Genomic DNA, 22,687 nt, shown 5'->3' with positions numbered 1-22,687 from the left:
GAAGGAATTCCTCAGTTTTTTCATGATAATCACATTGAAAGAAGGATGCTCATTGATCCAGCCAGACTCAATATTGAGTCACTCTTGTTGGGTTAGCTGAGAGGTAAACATGAAGAGGCAGAGAGAGCCCCACCTGAGAGCCGGTTTACCATCCTGTGCTTCACTGGAGAGGACGTGGGGCTGAGGAAAAAAGGCCCTTTTATACCGGAACAGCAGGAGGGAGGATTTGTTGTGTGGAGGCTGCTGACTAATTCTCCTCCTTTCATCAGGAGGTGTGCTGATTTTGTGCCAAGGAAAACAAATTAATCAACAAACGCAGGGAAAAGAGTGAAATCTGTTGTTCGGTCTGCAGCTACGGGGAGTAACGTCCACATCAGAGCCGGACTTCTGGTTTCCAGAGAAGAAGATGATCCATCATCCTGTCTGACACTTGTTTAACCCTTAAAACCCTGCAGGACACCACTGCTTATGTCATCATCAGCTTCTCAGGAGCGGCAGCGTGTAACTGTGAGCTAAATTGTGACGGATAGTTCACTCTTTAGGGGATCTATGGAAGTTTTCCACACATTTAGATCCCGTCCAAGAGGTTTATAATGCAGCCACATGATGTAGCTTTTATTCACAGACTCCAGTGATGCATGATAACACCATTTTTTAATCACATTTTTATCATAAAAAAGTTTCACATCACTACTATGTTGGAAAGACAGGATCAAACCACTTCCTGTCAAACTTACCAATCAGAGAGCTTAAATTGGGACTGGTGTCCAATCAAGAGCAGCTAAAGTTCAACAAGTGAGCAGAAAGTTCTACTTGTGTCTGAAAAGAAGAAAAACCATGGTCCTCTGTGGCTGGAATCAAACCAAGATGTTTTTAACATAAAGTAGGGTCAAAAAAGCAGCTAAGTTGAGTTGGTTCTGTGAGGATAGCAGGTAAACAGTAGCAGAAACAAGTGTAAATGAGGAAAACATGTACAAATCTGAATAGTTTCTGTTTGTTTCACAGCCAACATTTTTTCTCCTGAAAGTCAAGACCTGATAGACCGTGTTGGTTGTGACGTCTACAGGCTTTCTACATAAAAAGCAAACCAAATATTAAAAAAAAAAGCTTGGATTGAAAGGGTTAACGTTGCTTACTTATTGGTATTTGGACCATTAAGCAGATGTTGCTGCAGTTCAGATTTTAACTTTAGATGATTTTAGACATTCTGAGCAGATTGTTGCCAAAGCTGTAAATTAAGACAACTCTTTCAGACTGATGGTCACTATTCCGGCTCAAAATCTCACAATTAGTCGCCTAACTTAGGGTTTACCATTACTTTCCCCTCTTGGACTTGCATACTACTTAAACTCTAGAGGTACTCGCAGCTGCCGGTTCATCAGATGAATTAGTGAGAAATCTGCACAAGCTAAACTTCATTATTCTGTTTATTATTCTTTCACAAGCGACGACTTTTCCACAGCTTGTTACTTCTAAAAGAAACCCGTGTAATAACAGACTACAGAGAACAAACATCTTTGCATTCGCATGACTGCAAAGTCTCCAAGGTCTCCGACTCGGAGCGAGCAGACAACCGTTAGGAGGCAGAATAGGAAGGAAAAAAACCTGAATTCACAAGCTTGCAGCTTATCACGACATTCCAGATGCAGGGAGAGACGTACCGAACTGTGACCTGCCACTTTCTCCTCGTTCCCTACAAAGTTCTGGTTTATTCGCCATGAGACAGACAAGTCTCTTTCACTTCCCACCTGCAGAATTACTAAACCATCTCTCTGCCACTCTCAGGTCAGACAAAGTGCTATTTTGTAAGACCCTTTTGTTAGATGTTAAAAAAGCATAATTATGTAAAGTAGCATGTCTCACTGTAGCCTCTTGGATCCTGTTGATTAGATTAAATAATGTATTAAGGTTAAACAGATTCAGCTCAACTCAATTAGAGCTCATACAGATAAAATATGGCAGGAAAACTGCTGAAAATGTCTTAAATGCTAAAAGCAGAGCAGGAAAATGCATCAAGTGTTTTCTGCTGTCGTCAGTTAAAGCTCATCTACTTCATTCAAGGATAAAACGAGAAGTCGCATTTGTGCAAATATGAGCGGGGATCTGCACACAGCACTCTTCATGCACAATACAAACGATGCTGAGGTAACACAAAGGAAGCAGTTCCCCAGGAGAGCCACTTTTCTCTGTTATTTTCCTTAATTATGTTCTTCTGCACAGATGAAAACTGGATGTTTTGTTAATAACAGGCATTATCCCTCCTGTGTCGCTGAAATTTTAACGTTGTTTTGGACTTTGTGAAGCGCAGCATCATAATAAAGATATAAAACTTGCTTCGTTTCTACCTTCATCTCTAAATAAAGTCACTTGTTTTGTTTGTTAATATAGATTTAGCAGAAAAAGAAAGGAAATTCGAGTTTTTAATAAAACCAAATTGTGTTGCATCATACATGGTTGATTTGTCACCTTTACTTCTTTTGCTTCTGAGGGATCAGCAACACACCTAAATGTACATTTAAATGTATATTTACCCCCAAAAAATGTGAGCCAATCCCCAGACATGCTGGTGTTCTCGCTTGTTCTGAGTTTCTTGGTGGTTTGGATGGTTGAACTCTCCTACAGTAACATGGATAAAGTCACAAATACTGGTTTCTAAACTTTATTCAGTTTACTTTACTATATACAGCTTCATTCCCAGTGAACGCCTGCAGGGTGGATCAGGAACTAATGGGTATTAACCAGTACTAACTGGAATGAATAAGGACCTACTGGTTAGTTATCAGGGAAACCAAAGAGGAACAAATCAGGGACTAACGGATACTTAACCAGTACTTACTGGAGACCACACAGGCTTATTAGGGAACGACTGGTCTGTGTGGTCACCAGTAAGAACTGGTTAAGTATCTGTTAATCCCTGATTGGTCCCTTTGGGGATTTATTGATAGCTAAACAGATTTTGTGAAGTGTTTCTATTTATTCATTTACACGTCGTGGACCTCAGTCACCCTGACCCTGGAAGATCCACAGCAGCTTGGTACGTCCTCATACTGGTCACCAGTCCCATAACAGTCCGTTCCTCAAACAGGAACACACCTGACAGCACTCAGCTCTTCAGAGACGACTGGCCACCAGCAGGAGACTGTTCCAGGGGGATTCTGATCGGACTGGTTGTACTGGAAGTAACTGCACGGTGCAGGGGTACTGGTTCCATGACGTTAAAGCTTCTGGTTCTGATTCTGCTCTTCCCACAGAAGCACCATCCTTACAGCTATTCTGACTTTTTGTGCTCAGCTTGGAATAAAGTTTTTATTTCGGCTTTTGTTGTTATTTATATCATAAAGACAGAAATCTTCACACGTTAGATGTCAAATTAGGCAAAAGACATGAACTTAACAGATCCAAAAAGAACAGGAGCTGCTCCTCCTCCCTCTGAAAGCAACCGCCCCGCTGCCTGCTGCTCTTAGACTCAGCAGATGCATCTCACCCACATTAATGTAGCATCATTAAGATGTAGAGGATGTTATTTTAGACAGTCAAACTCATCTTATTAAATCTGAGTGTCTTGTTTAGATGTTTTATTCATGAAGGTGATCCGACCCTGATGTAACGTTCTCAGATGTTCAGATCTGAAGAAGCATTTTTATATCTTTAAATCTAATCTTTGAACAAACCATCAGTTCCCGTTTATTTATTTGCAGCTACAAAAACTGGACAGACAAAAGTTTAACAGCCATAAAGTTGTATTTTTCTACCAACAAAAGGATTCCTAAAGAATCCTAGCAGCATCTCTGCATGATGAGCAGCGCTTAATGTGCAACTAATTTGTGTTTTTACGAGGAAAAGTCAAGCATTGCTTTCATAAAAACATATTTGACTGAAGTCTAATAACAGTCGCGTTATTTATGAGTACACAGGTGGCTGCATCACCATGTTGGAATACAGTAGCCAAAAAGGGACAAACTTGTTAGCCTTGTGTATTTTTGTTGTGAATCCCTGTGTGTTGTCCCTGTGTAGAAACAGAACAGGTAGTCCAGCAGCTACTTTATCCTCCAGTTTGAGTCGCATCATTTCCTGTTACTTGCTGTATAAAACAGCAGAGATGCTAATTTGTTAGTTAGCTACAGTAGAAAATCTCTGTGGCAACAGTTTGCAGCTGCTGTTACTCTTCACAGAAGTCATACCAGCAGACCACCATGTGCTGCTTTCAGACGGGTTTTCTCAGAGTTCTTCCTCGTGTTTCATCATTTATTTCAGCTGATTTGTCAGGGGAGGTGGGGGTTGATGTCCTCCCTCTAGTCACATGATTTCCCAGCATGACATGAGCTATTAGCAGTAGTTTGGTACCAAATACAATGAGGGCAGCTTGTAACTTATTGGCATCAATGAAACAGAATTATGTATCGTTCTGTATCTCATCACAGCAGATACAGATGACAGAATCCTAAAGTTAGTTTTTATTTTGGCATTATTGGTCAGGGGAAGGGTTGGGTTGTGTGCATGTGTGGGTAACGTGTGTTTGTGTTTTTAAATATGAAACTGTTTTTAATTTTTTTTTAATGTTAAGCCTTTGATATGCTTTTGTATGAAAATAAAGATTGATTTGATTTGACCTGACAGGACTGATGTTATGTTACATTTATCGGTAGTGGTAATAATGTGCTTAAACGATGAGGCGCCAGAGAGAACCACTCGGTTGTTAGCATTCAGTTAGCGCACTGCTACATGGGAGGAATTCTCCCACACTGGTGCTTGAAGACATCGGATGAAATTAGAAACAGGAAAGACAACAGAAGAAGAACATCTGCAGCAGATGAACAACATCTGAAGAAATAGGAACAAATCCAGCAAAAACCTGATGCAGGACCTGAGACCTTCAGCTGATCCATCGACTGATTAATGAAGCCTGATGAGAAAGGCTGGTTGGTAAGGAAGGGAAACGGGGAGAAAAGGCCGAAGTTTGTCATGTGACACTAGAACTGGACTGAAATCCATATCAACAGGTCTGATGGAGGAATGCTGCATTCCCACCATGTTTGCATATTTTTCTTTGAATAACTGCTCCTATTTCTCCTCACCAGGCGGTGATGAGAGGTGACTCGAGACTTCTGCAGAGTTCCGTCTATTTATAAAATGTTTAAACAAGACTTAAAAAAAAACGTTGAGGCATCTCTCAAAATCATTGGAGTTGCTGAAGCTCATCAACCGCGGTGTTTGTTTGTTTTGGCACTGGTTCCTGTTGCAGTTCTCCGGCCCTGCTTCCTGTCAGTTTATCTCTCTGTTGTGTTTGCTTCCTGCTTCTTAGATGCACCAGACTGATTAACACCTCTTCATTAGTCCCTCTGTATTTCTTCTCTGGTTTTCTGTGTCCAGGTGTCTTACTCTACGTCCACACTGCAGGTCTTCATGCTCAGCTCTGCTTTTTTTGTGCTGCAGATCAAACGTGACCTCGATCAGACTCCAGTGTGAACATGTTACAACCCTGAGGTGACCTGCATGTGCAGGCCGTGTTTCTGGTCGTGTCCCATCTCCTCCGGCTCACAGACATTCCATGATGTACAAATTGGATGAATGTGAAGTGACTGTTCAGACAGAGGTTGCCTCAAAACACATCAGACATCTGCTTTGGGATCATATATGAAGGTAGTTTGGGTGTCATTGGACAACCATCTTGTAGGTTTTAGATGTTTCCTTTATATAAAACAGATCTCCAACATTTTTACTCGAAACAAACTGGTCATGTCTGGTAAACCCCTTTGCCATGTTTGGTAGGGGTTTAAAAAGTTTCGGTCTGTGTAATATACTTTTTTGTGATATTTGAAAGGGTTTTTCGAAATCTATCATGTCTCTGATGTGTTTTTTATTGCGATTTCTAGGTTTTATTTAATCCTAGGGGTGATAGAAATGCAGCTTATGATAGGAAGAGAAAACACTTCACTGTAAAACCTCCTTCATCACCATGGAAACTAGCAGGACCTTCATGATTCATGCCAAACAAAGGCAGAGAGTCACAGGAGACACATTAGCAGAGTTTTTGGAGCTGGAATAAAACTTTTCACCACTAAACAGCAGAAGTAAGACATGATTTCTGATTGTGGCTGCGAGCTCCCAGAGTTTCTGTCCCACAGTGACGAGACAGACGTCTTTGTAATCAGCAGAGTCTCCGCTTTCATTCGACGCCTTGTTTGTGTGGAGAAATTGCTACTTCCTAGTGTCTACAAACATCTTCTGTGCTGTACACATCTCACGCCTCCTCCTGTAGCAGAGGCTGGTGTGATGATCAGGTTAAACTACTGACTACACCCATCTGGTGTGTTTGTGATGGTAAATGTGGACCTGGCTGCGCTTGTCTTTAGTAAACAGCAGAGTCCTCCAGGAAAGATGCTCAGCATCAGTCTCTGGATGATACTTGTTAGGAGGATGAAGCTGTTAACAATATTTATTGACAAAATAAACACATAAACAACCTCTACAACACTAACCCTGGATGTAAATAATCATAAAAATGATAAAAAATAACATATTAGTGACGTGTTGATTTACTTTATAGCTGTTCTTAGTATAGCCGTTAAAAAAACAAACAAACCAAAAAGCAAATAAAAACACATTGTGGCTGATTTCCACTCACTCTGACAGTTAATTCCACAGCCGCGTCACACACACACCTGCCACACATGAATTCCCCCTCCAATCTCTAGACCCCAGGCATGCTCTGCTGGGGATGTTCTCAAAATACACCCATCAATCATGCTGCAGACAGCTCTGCCTGCCCCTCCCCTCCACATCCACTGCTGCAGGAGGCTCAAGGTGAAGGAGGGCGCTGCGTCTCTCCATCTATAATAACTCACCTGTAGGACTGCACACACACACACACACACACACACACACACACACACACACACACACTGTCCACTGAAAAACTTTCTACATCCCACATAAAAATCTCATAATCTCTTGGTAAAGCCCCAGCTGAGCCGACTAAAAGGACAACAGAGCTAACAGGAAAGATGACATTTTCCCGGCTGTACGGGAAACAAACACACAGAAAAAGGACCTTTCTTTTTATCAGTAGACGTGAGAGGAGACGGAAAGGGAGTTCAACTTAAGCCCCGATATTTCCCGGGAGAGAATACGAAGGCAGCGCGAGGCGATCGGAACTTTGTTCCTCACATGAGCGGAATGTAATTACATGTCTGTCTACATGCAGACGAGTGCAGTCTGCAGGGATTCATGGAGGCCAGAGACAAAGAAGAGCTGTAATACGATTAAGCATCGTCAGAGTTACAATCCCTCTCTGTCTGGTCTGCGTTGCATGTGCTAACCTTCTCCACAACAAACAGAAAGTGACCAGGAACATCTGAAATGCCTGTTTGCAAGATGGAGGTTTCATTAAAACAAAACTAAACACAGGGAAGATGGGGGGGGGAAAAAGCAATGGGAATTAAAGCAAGCACTGGGTTTTTTACAGGGAGCCTGTCCTAGTTCTTTTCTGTCTGCCAAAACAAAAAGAGAAGACAGGAGGCGGGGAGGGAGGCAGCGGGACAAAGATAGAGATGGAGGTAGAGAGGAGGTGAGAAACATGGAGGCAGAAAGACTGTAAGAGATTTACAGAGTGAGCTTTGCAACTAAAAGGAGCCTGTGATGTCAACTGCTGTGTCTTCAGAGGAGCTGACGTCTCTTTGAACATGCAAAAATTGGATAAACCCAACACACATTTCTCTGCATGTTTTGACAGGATCTTGTCGAAAGGATTGCAGCCGGCTTTAAACATAAGAGAGAACAAGCCGTCTTTACCGGAGGTGACAGCATTTACACAAGGTGGGTATATGTTACTTTATATATGTACTCACATTTTGTCAGCACAGCCAAATGGCCTTTTGTTTCTACTTTTAAAAGACATTTTTACCCACCGTCTCATCAAACAGATGCAGTTTACATCTGCAAAATGTATTTGACTCTTAAATATTACTTAGAATAAACTCCATCCTTTTATGTGTTATGACAGCAGAAAAAGCCAAACTGCACAAGTTCAGGGTTCATTGTCTGCTCTATACTGTCCACATGGCTCGACTTGTAGCACACCCTGAAGCAGACAACACTCCCCTCTGACACCAGGTCGTACGGTGAACAAACAGCAGTCATCAAAATCTGCTATACAGCAACGTTTTAACATCTGTTAGTCAAAAATAAATAAACTTCTTATCGAGCCACACCTTGGGAATATAATCCGTTTTAGTTCATGTGCTCAACTCTGGCCTTTATCCACACATAGCTGGGCTTTTTAAAACCGAATATAGTCCCTCCTCCGGCCAGTAAACAAATCCACACAACCTTGTTTCTTAAAAATAAATCCATCCACACATGTCTACATAACCGAGCTGTTAAGCACAACCATAAGCATATCAAACCTTTAGGCGGTGGTAGCATCCCTAATCCTATCCAATCAGAATAACCTTCCATCTCACGAAACACGAAACATGCCTCCAATGTGACATGGTTAGGTGGAGGAAAGTAATTGTCCTTAATGTCGTCCTTTGCTGTTGGTAGTTTATGTGGAGCAGTGTCTGAGCCTGTAAAAACAACCTCAAGCACCTGGACAACAGAAAACGCCATCACAGTTTAGTGGACGTCCATGCTGGTGTAAATGGAAACGAGTGAATGTGTTCAGTAAGCAGTGTGCCTACCGTTTTATTTTGAAAAGGCCAGACAGGAAGTCTGGCGCTGTGTTGTTGGTGAAAGTTAGACGATGCTGACTAATAATAAATGACGAAGGCTGTGCCAGTTCTGCAGAACTTCTTTGTGATCTTGTTTTATTACATAATAATAAGTACAGGCGCATGAACAAGACCTCACTTACATAAACAAAGGTCGCACATGTGACCTCATGGTATTTTCTGATGCAGATGGTCACGTTCTAAACCAAGCTGCAAACTCCGGTGGTTAAAAGTGAAGCCTATGTGGAAGTGTAGAAAACTGCAGTTTCCCCTTCATCCACTAGGGGCTGCAAAACAGAGTGAATCCCCATAGACTCCCATGTTAAAAAGACCAACTTCACAGCAGAAATAAACATGTTTACAGCAGAAATAAACATGTTTACAGCCTGGTTGAAAAATCCAATTTTAGGTTTAATAGGTCACGTTTACCTTCATGACAACTGTTGGGGGGAGTGAATTTTTTTCTAACTTGCCCGTTTAAAAGTAATTTAATCTCAAAATTCTGCATAATTAAGGGTGCGTCCTTTTGATGGACAGGTAGCCGATCTCCCAATTCAAGTCAGAAGAACGTAGAACAACCGCGGTTTTTAGCCGGTTAACAATGTGACTTACCTTTAGGCTGCTTACCTCCGTTAGCTGGTTAGCTCCTGTTATCTCCTGTTATCTCCAGGTTTGTCCTGTTTAGTAAAGGAGCAGAAATGGTGTTTAACCTAGAGAGGGTCTTGGCTGCAGCCTGGAGAATGAGGCGGGGCTGGATGTCCAACCCCACCCCCTCAACATTTTGATTGGTGGCCATTGCTAACTCCTAACACCCATTGCCCGTCTAACTACGTCCATTTGACATCCAACCACGCCCAATATCTAGCCCCGCCCCATTCTCCAGGCTGCAGCCAAGACCCTCTCTAAAAATCCAGGTTAAACACCATTTCAATGGTTCTATTAATTTTCTGTTGGATTTTTATGCACCTTTACATGAATGAAACATGTCTGAGAAACACCACAGTGCAGATGATGAACCGCTATCAGGAAAATCTGCAGGACGCCGGCCCTCGAGGACCAGGATTGAGTGGAAGAGGAGATTCTCATCATGATGTGCAGCAACTGTGTGATGTTTCATGTCAATGTGGAGTGAAATCTCTGAGGAATGTTTCCAACATCTTGCTGAATCTCAAAAGAAGAAATGAAGCTGCTGTGGAGGCATAAGGGGTCCAACCCGATACTGGCAAGGTGGGCCTGATGAAGTCGCTGATGTGTGTATAACCTGATGGGAGTGGTCTCTTACAGCGTAACAGTGCAGCTTCCAAAAGACAGAAGGTCTTGCTGTATATTTGATGGGAATGAAAATGATTTGTCCTTCACAGCCACCAGATTTCTGCCCAGTTAAGTATCTATGGAGGATTTTAGGCCATTCTGCTAGACAGCCCTCTCCATCCTCACGCTGCAGACGTGTAGAATCAATGGCAAGGTGCACTGAAGCTGATCTGAGGGCAGATGTCCGTAAAAAACACTTTACTGAGACACTTCTTACTGTTTCTATCTCCAATGCGCCTCCTTTAGCGCCGCAGAACAGCTCGAAGCTTGTTCTCTGCTTGGGTTTCAATAGGAATATCTCATCAAATTGATTTTATTTTATTATCTTGGGTGTTATTTCATAAATCAATAATGTTGCCTTGAGATTAGCGATAAAAGATCCCAGTTACGATCTACACAGTTCTGTCCCCTGAATGCGTCATCACAGTTTCAGAAGTCCACGACTGCCTGGAAGCAGCTTTGCTTTGCAGCTCTTCCGATACTCCATCCTCAGCTCAGCGCTGTCCAGGGATTTGTGAGGATGGATGAAGACAGGGCGGCTAATGAGATGCCAGTGATACCATCCAGCATGTCAGATAACATGATGCCAAGGTTTTATTTTATAGGTCCAGACCTTGGATCGTGTCCTCCCTAACCAACCTGACTGATGATGGAAATGAGTTACGAAGCCAGTGATGTCCACTGATAGGCAAAGTTTTAAAGTAGAAAAGGGGTCAGGAGAAAAGATGGCTGTCTGATTATCGTTTGTTGTCGTCTCACTTTAACTCAAGACGAGGATCTAAACATGGCCTGTAAATCCGCTCCCCACTCCGCCCTGCACTCCTCTTCCTCCCCCTGTCAGCTTGTTGTCTCGTCACACTTCACAGACTCCACCCTCAGATCCTGTTAGTGCTCATCGGTGCATAGCTCAGGTTCAAACGCAGACACACACACACACACACACACACACACACACACACACACACACGCACACACACACACAAACCAGTGATTCCACCAGTCAATAAGAAATTTACAGAGATGGCTTTTCCTCTGAACTGAGCTCAGCTCTCGGGGGTGGCTGGTGGCGCCGAGTCGCAGAGGTTTGGGTTGAACATCACGGAGCTGCTAACACAGATCCCTCACTCTGGAAACGGACTTGAACTTCCTAAAACCTCCGCAGATCTCTGAGACACCCCTCTCATCGTACATGCATCATTTAGACATTTTAGTGGTACTAACTGAGTCATAGCAGCTGTTAGGCTGCTAACGGACCGACATTCAGCACATATAAAATTTACTTTCTGATTTTAGAAGTCCTCTTTGAGGCTTCTGTCGGATCCAAGAGAGATTATGTCATGAAAAAATTATCAGAGCTGAATCGTTATGGACTAAATGGTCATGGAATCATTAATATGGCTTCCTAAACATGTTACTGTCCTGCTACAAAGGCAGCTCTCTATCCACCCATTACAGACCTGCAGCCATCAAACCAGTCCAGTCGGGATTATCATACCCAATGAGACGCTCAGCAAGATCAATCTAAATATCAGCACATCGTTTGTGGAGCATCCCAGTGGGAACATGGGATTGGAAGAGCTGGAGATAAAAGCTCAGTCACATTTTGCCTAATTCCTCGTCGGCGCCACAATCTTTGTTTCTGTGTCATTTCATCATCTTCAGGATCTTCTTTCTTTCATGTTCCAGGAAAGAAAAAGTTTTCCCAACCACATGACGTGTTTTCCAATTAAACAGAAGATGTGCTGGTTGTTTTAACGCAGGATGAAGGAGAAACTCGTTCGGGAGTGTGGGTTTCTGTATTTCTCTTTGCTTTTAATCTGCTCAGTAAGAAACATACGAGAAACAAAACACACAAATAAAACTAAACTGTTAAGACAATGGATGGATGGATAGATAGATAGATAGATAGATAGATAGATAGATAGACAGATAGGTAGATAGATAGATAGATAGATAGATAGATAGATAGATAGATAGGCAGATAGATAGATAGATAGATAGATAGATAGATAGATAGATAGATAGATAGATAGATAGATAGATAGATAGATAGATAGATAGATAGATAGATAGGCAGATAGATAGATAGATAGATAGATAGGCAGATAGATAGATAGATAGATAGATAGGCAGATAGATAGATAGGTAGATAGATAGATAGATAGATAGATAGATAGGCAGATAGATAGATAGATAGATAGATAGATAGGCAGATAGATAGATAGATAGATAGATAGGCAGATAGATAGATAGGTAGATAGATAGATAGATAGATAGATAGATAGATAGATAGATAGATAGATAGGCAGATAGATAGATAGATAGATAGGCAGATAGATAGATAGATAGATAGGTAGATAGATAGATAGGTAGATAGATAGATAGACAGAAGCTCAAACAGCAGCTCTGCATCGACTCTTCATCTATTTTACACACAAACATGAGCAGAAACCTCCAGCCAATCACACTTCTTACATCAGTGACTGAATAGATTGTAATCTGATCTTCTGGTATGTTCAATGACATTCTGTAAACATGAGTACTACAGTGATAGAGTATTTTTATATTAGCTGAACTGGTTTAAAGAAGAGAGTAGGGCTGAACATGGCAGTTCCACGTAACATGACACGCAACCTGTTACAACACAAACTGGTGAAACACATGCAGGAAAGCTGGGCAGAATCAGTAGGTGTGGAAAACGTAAATAGTTCCATGTGAGGAAAATGTTCATGTTTATGGAACATAACCAGGTCGCTTTAGCTCCTGTTAGCAAACTAAAGATGTGATTGTGTCTTTTAGATACGGTCCCACAGCTTTATGTGTCAAGTGACTATTAAAGTATTAAAGTGTAAAACTGAGCATTTGTATTTATTTTGATCTCCATTGCTATTGCAACACATCTATTCTTCCTGGAGTCAATACAACATTCCTCTCATAATACAAGGATTACACCAGTTTTCTATACAACCTTAACAGTGATAGCACATAACTAGCACATCCAACCCCCATCCTACCCACACACGCATACATACACACACACTCATTTCCTCATTATGGTCTCTTACAGTTGTCTATCCAGTAATGAGAGTGGTTACTGAACAATGGCTACTAAATAGTATTTACCATCATCAAGTCTATATTTAGGACACAACAATTAAATGTGTTTGGAGATGCCTTTTTAAAAGAATTTTAAACAAATATTTACTGTTTGCTTTGATAATATTGCTTGCTTGTGTTCCAGTTGTACATAGCTTTATAGATAACGGTACTTTTCCCATAGTTTGTTTGTACTTTCAGTAGTCTGAATCTACCCTCCATAGTAAAGAATGATGACATGAAACAATACTTCACACATGTAAAGTACATATAATGTATGTTCCAGTTTGGAAAATGTAATTAAAGGTACAGTGTGTAAGATTATAGGCATAGAAGCTCAATGTCAATCACTGCTGTGAACCTACTATGGCCGTCAGTGGCCAAAATTCTTCCAGACTTCATCATGTTTTTATCTGAGTGACTCCATGTCCTCAGGTGCAGCGACGACGGCGCTACAGTTAACTACTTCTTCTATGGTCCTTTCAAGGCGTAGGCGGTGCTCTGGCTCCCATCAAACAAAGCCGGTTCTGCTGTTTTTAAGCTTCACACACAGAGCTGTTTGTCCATTCATAGACATGTAAAAAGTAGCACAAATACAGCAGCTGCCATGTATGATCCACGGCCATTTGTTTAACTTTCTGCTACGTAGGAATGAATAATAGAAAACCAGCGCTGGCACACACACCGATCATCCCATTTTCTTTAGTTTCTCTTTACTTCTGACCCAAACGGACTGATGTCCTCTGCTCCACTGCCTCCAACCTGTCTGTAAGTCAGCTGATTAATCTCTCCTTGGTCTCTAACATATAAAAACGATGCAAGGGGAAGTGAGGAGGAGGGAAAAAGAGGGAAAGGACACTTCTTTTATCTAAACATGTTTTTGTCTATGAACCTTCGCTGCATCGACATCCGCCCATCCATCCTCTTTCTTCTCTTGTGGAGTGTGTGGGTGGTTTAAAGAAGACTTCAGATCCCTGTCAGCTGAGAATAAAGAAGTCTTTGTCACCTCCGACGTCTCCGGACATGGGATTTGATCACACATGTCACGGGGCTTCCGACTCCAAGCAGCCAGTGCTGCCACATGTGGACACATCGCTACGGAACGAGACGCACTTCCACATGAACTATCAGGAAAATGATCCTCAGATTAAACCGTCCCACTATGCAGCGCATCACATCAAATCGCTGTAAGAAGCTGACATCCATAAATGCAAGAAAGCAAAAAAAAAAAAAGAAGAAAAAGAGAGAGGAAGCGCTGTACTCACCATCCTCTTTGCATTCTTCGGGCGGCTTTGCCTTCTTGGCTAGCCTCGGGTCCAGCCACGATGTTGTCTTAGTGTTGTGGCTGTGAGGAAAAGACAGAGATAGTGTGAGAGGGAGTGTGATAGATGGTGAGAGAGAGGAGAATTGGCACCAAGTAAAAAGGAGGTTGGCAGATTCTTAATTCGACCACAGAATCGTTCCAAAGTGAAAAGATGAGAATCTCTCGGGTATTTGCAGTGAAAAAGGTGACAAGAGATACAAAAAAAAGCCTTAGGTGAACAAAATGGCAATCAATACTTTTAATTTGCTTACTGTCTCTCATTAGCGAGCAGGGGAGGAGGGGGGAGACAGGGCAGAGGACGACAGAGGGGTGGCTGAGGGAGTGATGGAGAGGAACAGCTGTGGGCTTGGCAGATTCTTCCAGAGCCTCGGGCAGCGAGCTGGATTTAGATCAGATATAATGATGATCCAGGGAAACTGGGCGCATCTACAACACTAGTCTGAAGCTCCGGAGCCATAACGGCCCCCCTTCATGATGACAGGACAACAGTAAGGAGACGGAGTGGGGGCTGCACGCCAACAGAAACAACGACAGGTGAGAAGACGAGGCTGGCAGGTGGAGCACCAAGATGCTGATTCACTTCGTCTTTTTGTTTTCCCAAAGGAAGTTTGAAATGCTGCACAGGGGAATAGAAGAGGGAGCAACAACAAAAGACTATAAATAAATAATTAAAAAAAGATTTTTATAAAAGAAAGGGAAAAACTAATGGCAAAAAATCCTATAAATAAATATAAATAATAATTTCCAAAAATAAATAAAAAGATTATAATAAATAATCAAAGAAAACAGAAAAATTACAATTAAAATAACAAAATTACAATAAGAATAAATTTAAAAAAATTAATAACAATAAAAGCAAGGGGCAACAAAATAGAACAATAAAAAATTTAAATGAGAAAATTTAAAATTAATAAATTAAATAGAAAAAGATAAACTGATAAAAAAGGAGCAACATTATAAAACAAATAAAAAGAAAGTAATAGATTTAGATCAGTAAAAAAATACAATGAATAAAGGAAAATAAGCAAAAAAATAAAATGATCCCAAATAAATACAATAAAAACAAACCTACAAAATATACAAATAAAAATAAAAAAAGAGCAACAGCAATAAAATAATAACAAAACAAACAAAAAACAATTAAAAAAAAAAAAAAAAATCATATAAATTAAAAAAGAAAAGAAAAAAACACAATAAAAAAAAGCTCCTCAGCTTCAGCTCTTAAGTCTGCATCACCAGCGACACAGATGTCCTGTTGTCTTCATGCCACGGTACATAAAGGGTCAAAAAGTTGCAAATGTGAGCGTGAAAAGTGGTGTCGTTCCACATTGTCTGCACTGATGGCTCCTCCGTCATTTCTTTCAGTTCTGCTTGGTCGACCACCAGTTCCTGGTCAAACATTTGTCTCATAATCTGCCAACATCTTGCTAGCATCGTTTGCTATTTGCTCCATCTGAACAAGTTCCCTTCTGCTTGGTCTCGTTACCATGAAATCTTGGAATTGTCACTCATTGTGCAAGATAGATCAGAGCAACATTAACTAAGTGGAAATATGAAAGATATGAGAGCTGGTGTTAAATAAATGCTTGTATATTCAAGCTGACAGGTATACAATTCATCATGCTAGCTTAACGGGATGCTTGTTAACACATGCAAATTAGCACAATGCACACATGTGCAGACGACGCAGATGGGAAATCTGCAGAAATCTAAACCAGTACGCATCAAACCATTTCGGAGACTTTTTCTTCATGAATAACTTCATCGTGTTCTGTCTTAACTGTGTCTGTGGATAAAAACTTCGATTCAAAAAGCTGAGACTTAAAAAATTCCAACTTGTGTCTGCATCACGGCGAGAAGAGATCAGAAAAGGTCTTTCCTACAGGAGTGAACTGGTTACAACTGGCTTCCCACGGCTACAAACTGAAGATTAAGCAAAAGATGGAGACGGATGAAAGAAGGTAAATGTGGCAGATGAAGACCAGCGTTGTTTACTGTCACATGAAGTGGACTTCAAGGGCTTCTTTCGCCTTCTTTTTTACTTTTTCCATCAACGTGTCTCATCTTGCTTTCTGTCCTGCTTCTCTTTTTTCCTCCTGCCATCGATGTCTATTTATAATATCAAAAACCTCAGCTCGTCCTCCAACTCACTCTTCCCTTTCAGTCTACAGTGAATCCCTCCATCTTCTCCTAACGTTATCAGTTCCTCTCTTCGGCTGCTAACTTCAATGGCTGCAGGCAAATAAATTGATCTCTTATGGAGGGCCAATCAAAGGCGAGTAGTCTGGGCAGCTGCCATGGCTTTGGCACGGTGTGACTTCCACCCAGGAAAAATACCCACTGAAAAATTCAGAGGGTTAAGCGAATTAGCTGTGTAATGTGCATGATGTTTCTCTGACTCGGGGAGGAGACGTACGGTGAGTCATCTGTGGTAACCGGGCATGAAGCGTCGACATGTGGCTGGCTGGATGCTGTTGTCGGGGAGGCTGGGTCACGACTGTGGTTAGACTCGCTGAAAATGGAACACCTCCTTTATTCTAATGTAGTAAAGCCTCACTTCCACAGTTTTACTGCAGCTGTAAAACACCAGCGATTGCCATAAATTCCACTTTATAAGAGTGTTTATAACCGAGTTCTGTGTTGCAAAGTATTTCTAGGGGCCTTTAAATCTCATTAAAGCGCCAGGCACCTCTTTATTTTGTCTGTGTGTGTGTGTGTGCTTGAGTAAGAACAGAGGGAAATGAGCAGGACAGGAAACACACATCAGATAAAATCAGTATGAGAGAGATATTAGGAAAATGTAAACATGTAACAAATGATCTATGTTCTCACTAGAACCATCCGTGGAGCGGAGACCGTGTTACGGAAACTGGGTTTGTGGAAATATTTTCTTCATGTTGCATGAAAGTCTCAGGATGAGTCTCGAAAAAAGTTTGGTGTAACCATGACAACGCTTACTCTATGAAGTAGACCTCTCCCTTCTCGGTGTACGCCATCTCCCAGTTGTCGGGCAGGGGCCCTAGCTCGTCGTTCTCCTCTGCTTTGGGCACCGCTGTCTTCGGGGACTGGCCGTCCTCTTTGGACACCTCTGCTGGGACGTCCACTGGGGTGCTCTGCAGGGCGGTGTCCCCCGAAGCGTCCGTGCTCTTGTCCTCATGTTCGCTCGACTCTGAAGACAAAGCAGGTGGGGCGTCATCGTCAGGGGAAGGGACTGGGTAAGAGTCGCAGTGAAGGATGAAAGAAGAGGGATGAGTAATTAGAAACGTATGAGAGGGGACTTGGGGTGGGGGAGGGGGAGGGGACTTAATGAGACAGAAAGATGAATAAGACGACATAAAGAGAGAAACAGGCTGAGATGTCCGACTTTGAGTTGCAGCACTGTGGGGGAAAATTGGAAGAAAGTGGAGGATGGTGTGAACTTTCCCCAGAGGAGAGTGGTAGAGGGAAGTGGAGAGGGGACGACTGGAGGGGGGGATTGAGAGATCATCTGTGGGGGTGGGGGGTGGGGGCAAACAGCATCTGCTTCTAGCTCCAGCCTGCATGAAGATTTCTACCATAACCTCACGCTCAACGTTTTCCTCCACAGTTTCTATCATTTTTATTTCAACTGCGAGTCATTTTTTACTTTTCTGAGTCTTTTACATTTTACCGCCAGAACGCAGTAAAAACCATCCAGGAGCTTAAAAACATGAAACTGACAACAAATGTTTTTCTACATCAACGCTTGATTACAGTCATGATCCAGTTTTTGGATTATAATCCGATCCAGTCAACCCTTTTTTAATTTTTCTTCTTGGAAAAATAAACTTTTTAAAATTTTTTCCCCATTTTTATAAAAATGGCGACTAAATTAAAAAGACAACAATAAAATCGTCCACTGCAGAGAGAAAAGTCTTAAAAAAGTGTTAGCAAACATCATTTATTTTCAGCAGGATGACATAACTAAACCTATCTGTCACACACACACTACATGGACAGTTTTTAGATTCCTGGGGACATAACTGACCTGAAACCAGCAGGACAGGTTTTATTCTCTACATATGGTGTAAAGATGAAGAAAATATTTGTGAGAGACACTAGAGGACATAAAAACGAGTAACAAAAGAATAAATAACTTACAAAATCCCAGTTCCTTCAGCTGAAAGTTTCGCCATCAAATACATTTTAGTTACTTTGACTTCATTTATTCATTCTTTTCTAATCCTATTTCTCTCCAATCTGGTATCTACATGCAGTTAATCCCATCCTGCAAAGGACAATAAGAACGTCCTCTCTGTCACAAAGTTTCAGTCTTACCAGGTTTAAGGTCCTTATGGTATGAAGGCCAAAATCTCATCCTTTAGCCAAACCTTCCAAAACATCACGTTTGGCGGTTGGTATGAAACATAGCGCCGGTACAGTACACCCGCTGGGATCGCTGCCCAGACTGCTTGGACTTTTGCGCCGCTCTGACAGATACTGTGCTGCAAAAGACTTTTTCTTGAGGCGATAAACCCGGCTTAGAAAGTCACAGGACTGAAGCGTGGTTTGGGATTTGGAATCACAAAAATCACACTAATAAAGCTCCTTTTATGATCCTCCACTCATGTGATCGCTGGACGCAGTCAAAGGGTTGCTCTGTGTGTAATCTTGTAAGAGCATATCAGTCACCCAAAGAGCAGTTAATGCCTTTTAAGGTGTAATTAGACACGTCTCGATACCTACTTCTCTATCAGCGAAGCCATCAGCCGTCATCTGCTCACTGTTAACGGACGTAACAGTCAGGCTTTCATGCCGCAGATAACAGGAAGTGGAGCCAGAACGTCCTGCGTTGTGTTTGCAGATAAAAGGCTCAAATCTCAGCTGATGACCAGAGGATTAAACATGTGGATAAAGAAACAGCTGTATCACAGTACACTAAATCTCCTGTTTGGGTCTACAGCGTTAGTCAAAAGGTGAGATAAATAAGAAGATAAAAATGTCCGTGAACATTTAAAAGCGCCCGCAGGCTCCTGCCGGACGGAACGGGAACGTGTGCGTTTGCCCCTTGGCTATCTGCTTTAACACCGTTTTCCATGATCATATCTGATGAATGGAATTAAGCTCCTGAGCGAAACGCCGATAATGCTTTAATCATAAACTGTCTGGACTGCAGAGGCGGTCCGTTCTCTTAGACCCCATCATAATTCACCCTGTATACCTCACACCATTAAACAGCGTAGAAAGATATTTGTGAGACCCGTTGAGGCCCATGCAAAAGCAATCTGTTACAGCCTCTGTTGCTAGGCAACCCTCCTTGAGAAAACTGTTGCTTTATCTTAAATCTGTGAAGCCCTTCAGAGTGTAAGACCGGGAAGGACCTCTAGCCTGGCTGTCAGGATGGAGCCGCTGACCTTTGACCCTGTGTCTGGGGAGGTTGTTGTCGGGAACTGACCTGGAGTGACAGCAACACCGTTGCCGTTGACGATGAGTTTCTCCTCCTCCTCCTCCTCAGGGGGCTCGATGCTGGCTTTTTCCATGTTGCTGACGGACTTGTTGCGCTTCCTCTTGCCCTGGGAGCTGGGTCTGGCGCCCGGCAGCAGATGGTCTGTTACATTCAGCAGCAGAGCGCTGGGCTCGGCTGGAGGCTTCGGGGTGCCGTAAAAGTTATCTGAAGCACAGAGAGGAGGAAGAAATTCACTCTTAGTGCAGTCACCTCCGTCCCACCGATAATCCTGGGACAAAAAACTCCTCCTGAGATGAAAAAATAAGCTCAACGCTGCGATTTGACCGTTTTTGTCTTTATTTGCAGATGACATGAGTTTTTCTTCTTCTGCTGTGGATTAGCAGCAGCTTCTGAAGGTGATGACTGTTCTACGTGTATTTTATCACCATTTCCTTTTTTGCACAATAACTCTGTTTGTTTGCCATCTGTGGCTGAATTCAATATTACATTAAACTGAGTGTTGCCATTTGATGATGCCATTAAAAGGAGACGCCCACACAAGGAGGAAGAAACATAGACATAATTTATATGTAGACGCCTCATTGTCCGCAGGATAGTTAACCAGTATCGCTGCCATATTGGATGGGTCACCTGTTTCGAGTCTTGCTGCAGAGTCAACGTAGTTTCCCCACATACTTGTTTTTCTGTGTAAAAACGCGTATATATTACACACAAACTAAACACTTTTCTACATAACTGGTTGATAAATAATGTGAACACAGTGAATAATCTGCTAAGTTATCATGATAAATTTGACTCCTATCAGGTGTTTATGGAAAAATATGATATTGATGCTTCACAGAGAGCATCAATATCATCTTTTGAGAGATGAACAGCCACCCACCCTACCCTGGGGAGATGGGAGGGGTGGATGAGGGAGGAGTTTATGTTCATGTTGCTACAAAGAGGGCCAGGGGAAGGGTGGGGTTCTGTACTTGGACTGGGTGTGTGGTTGTGTGTTAGTGTGAAATTATTTTAATGTTGTAAAGCACTTTGGAATAAAACTGTACAAGAAGTGCAATATAAATAAAGTTTGATTTGATTGATTTCAACAACATTATGAAACAGTTTAACAGATAAATGAAAGCAACATAGAAACACGGAGCGGTTTAAAAGACGGTACCAGCTTGAGCTTGAAGAACAGTAGTTTAATTCAGGAAGGTGATGACTACGGGAGTGAGAAAAGACTGATGTATCGAAATATCGCAATACTTGGTGTGACATTATTATATCGATATCCAAAAGCACTGTATCGATTTTATCAAACAGCCGGTCTGTACTGATGAGGTTTATATCTTTATTTATCTTGTACATAAATATGAGTGTTTTTATTTACTCTGCAGTGAAATGTAGATCCTTTGTTCTGATTCAGTAAGTTGATGTCAAGCATGCAACAATACGATACATTGCAACATATCGTACTGTTGACCGTTATTGTGATACATATTCATACATATTCCCAACAGGGAAAAAAACAGGGAAAAATAAAGTAAATCAGATTCTTCCCAAAACACACTCCTAAAGCATGAAGTATTGTGACATTCTTTTGTTTTTTATTCTCTTTGCTGTGGTTTTTTTTATTTTTTATTTTATTTTGGAAGGGAATAAATCTGATTTTGTAAAATTGTGGGATATGAATCATTAAACTGAGAGGTATATTATATGAACGGAGTGAGGACATAAGTTTATACTTTGCCTCCTTTCCAGACACAGGAAAATGGAAATATAAGTATATTATTATTGCATAGTGTACTGTAAGTATATAGTATCTGTTATTTAAATTTCAACATACATATCTTGGACTTTACTTCAAAGCATCAAAGAGATCTGGTCTCATTTTTATTTCCCATAATCTGAGATGTAAATATTCCATCTGATGTTGATGCTGCGGGTAAAACTCCTTCATATGAAAGAAAAAATCATGAAAAATAACGTCCACCCTCGTAATGAAGGAGCAGAGAAGAAACACCAAAGAGTGTGAAACAGTCAGGATGACTGGATTTTTTGCTTGTGGATGAGTTTTTTTCCCACTTCACACACTTCCATGTCAAATCCAGCTAAACCATGAACACACAAGCTGCTAGCTCAAGATCACATGATGTGTTGCATCGCGCCACTTCACAAACATCAACACAACGACGTTTGCAGAGGGGGGGACATCTTGACCTGCAAGCGGCTCGTCCTGAACACACTTCAGCCATTTTTGTTGTTGCTTCGTTATTCCTTCTTCTGCTCGGGTCATCAATCATTCTCCAGACTGAGCTCAGATCTCCTCGCTGTATAATCGTGCGCTCCTGCAGGGCTCGGACTGAATACAAAGCACATCGTCTCCGGTCGGAGCGAACTACCTACTCTGGAAGCTGCAGTTTGTGACGGTGCACAGACTCTTCGCGTGTCTTCTAAGTTGATTTTACACTCTCACTGTGATTTGATTTGAATACTGGTGGCAGTACATGCTCTGACAGTCTCCATCAGTCACTGGGAAAACCTCATAACTTCCTGCTTGGGGATCTTTCCTTTCATTCATTTGAAGTTTAGAGAATATTTTCTTCTGGAGCTAAAAATAAGACGAAAAGTGCCTGCAGATTATTCCAGATAATTGCAAGAAACAATCTTGTGAAAGCCGAGGAAATGAAAGTGACTGTCTGCTGTTTTTTAAGGAATAAACTGACCTTTTCAATGAGAGGATGGTTTAAGCTGGAGGCAGAGTTGTGACTCTCCTGCTTATAAAACATTTCCAAACCACATGGGACGATGAGAAACAAGCACATGTAGGAGTAA

General features: G+C 41.7%; 1 protein-coding gene across 1 annotated transcript in view; it reads right to left on the bottom strand.

Annotated features, from left to right (window-relative positions):
- magi2a (membrane associated guanylate kinase, WW and PDZ domain containing 2a) overlaps positions 1-22,687 on the bottom strand; it is a gene marked incomplete at its 5' end in the record, with an annotated part of 293,628 nt that overhangs the window by 77,412 nt on the left and 193,529 nt on the right. The window contains 3 exons of the mRNA XM_079263001.1: positions 14,384-14,463; positions 17,401-17,611; positions 19,856-20,071. Coding sequence (XP_079119127.1) covers positions 14,384-14,463; positions 17,401-17,611; positions 19,856-20,071 — 507 coding nt within the window. The remainder of the gene's footprint in view (positions 1-14,383; positions 14,464-17,400; positions 17,612-19,855; positions 20,072-22,687) is intronic.

The sequence above is a fragment of the Telmatherina bonti genome (assembly GCF_933228915.1).
Source record: "Telmatherina bonti genome assembly, chromosome: 23".
Classification (NCBI taxonomy): domain Eukaryota; kingdom Metazoa; phylum Chordata; class Actinopteri; order Atheriniformes; family Telmatherinidae; genus Telmatherina; species Telmatherina bonti.
Note: the sequence above shows the minus strand (reverse complement) of the source record. Positions and strands in the feature narration are given on the sequence as shown.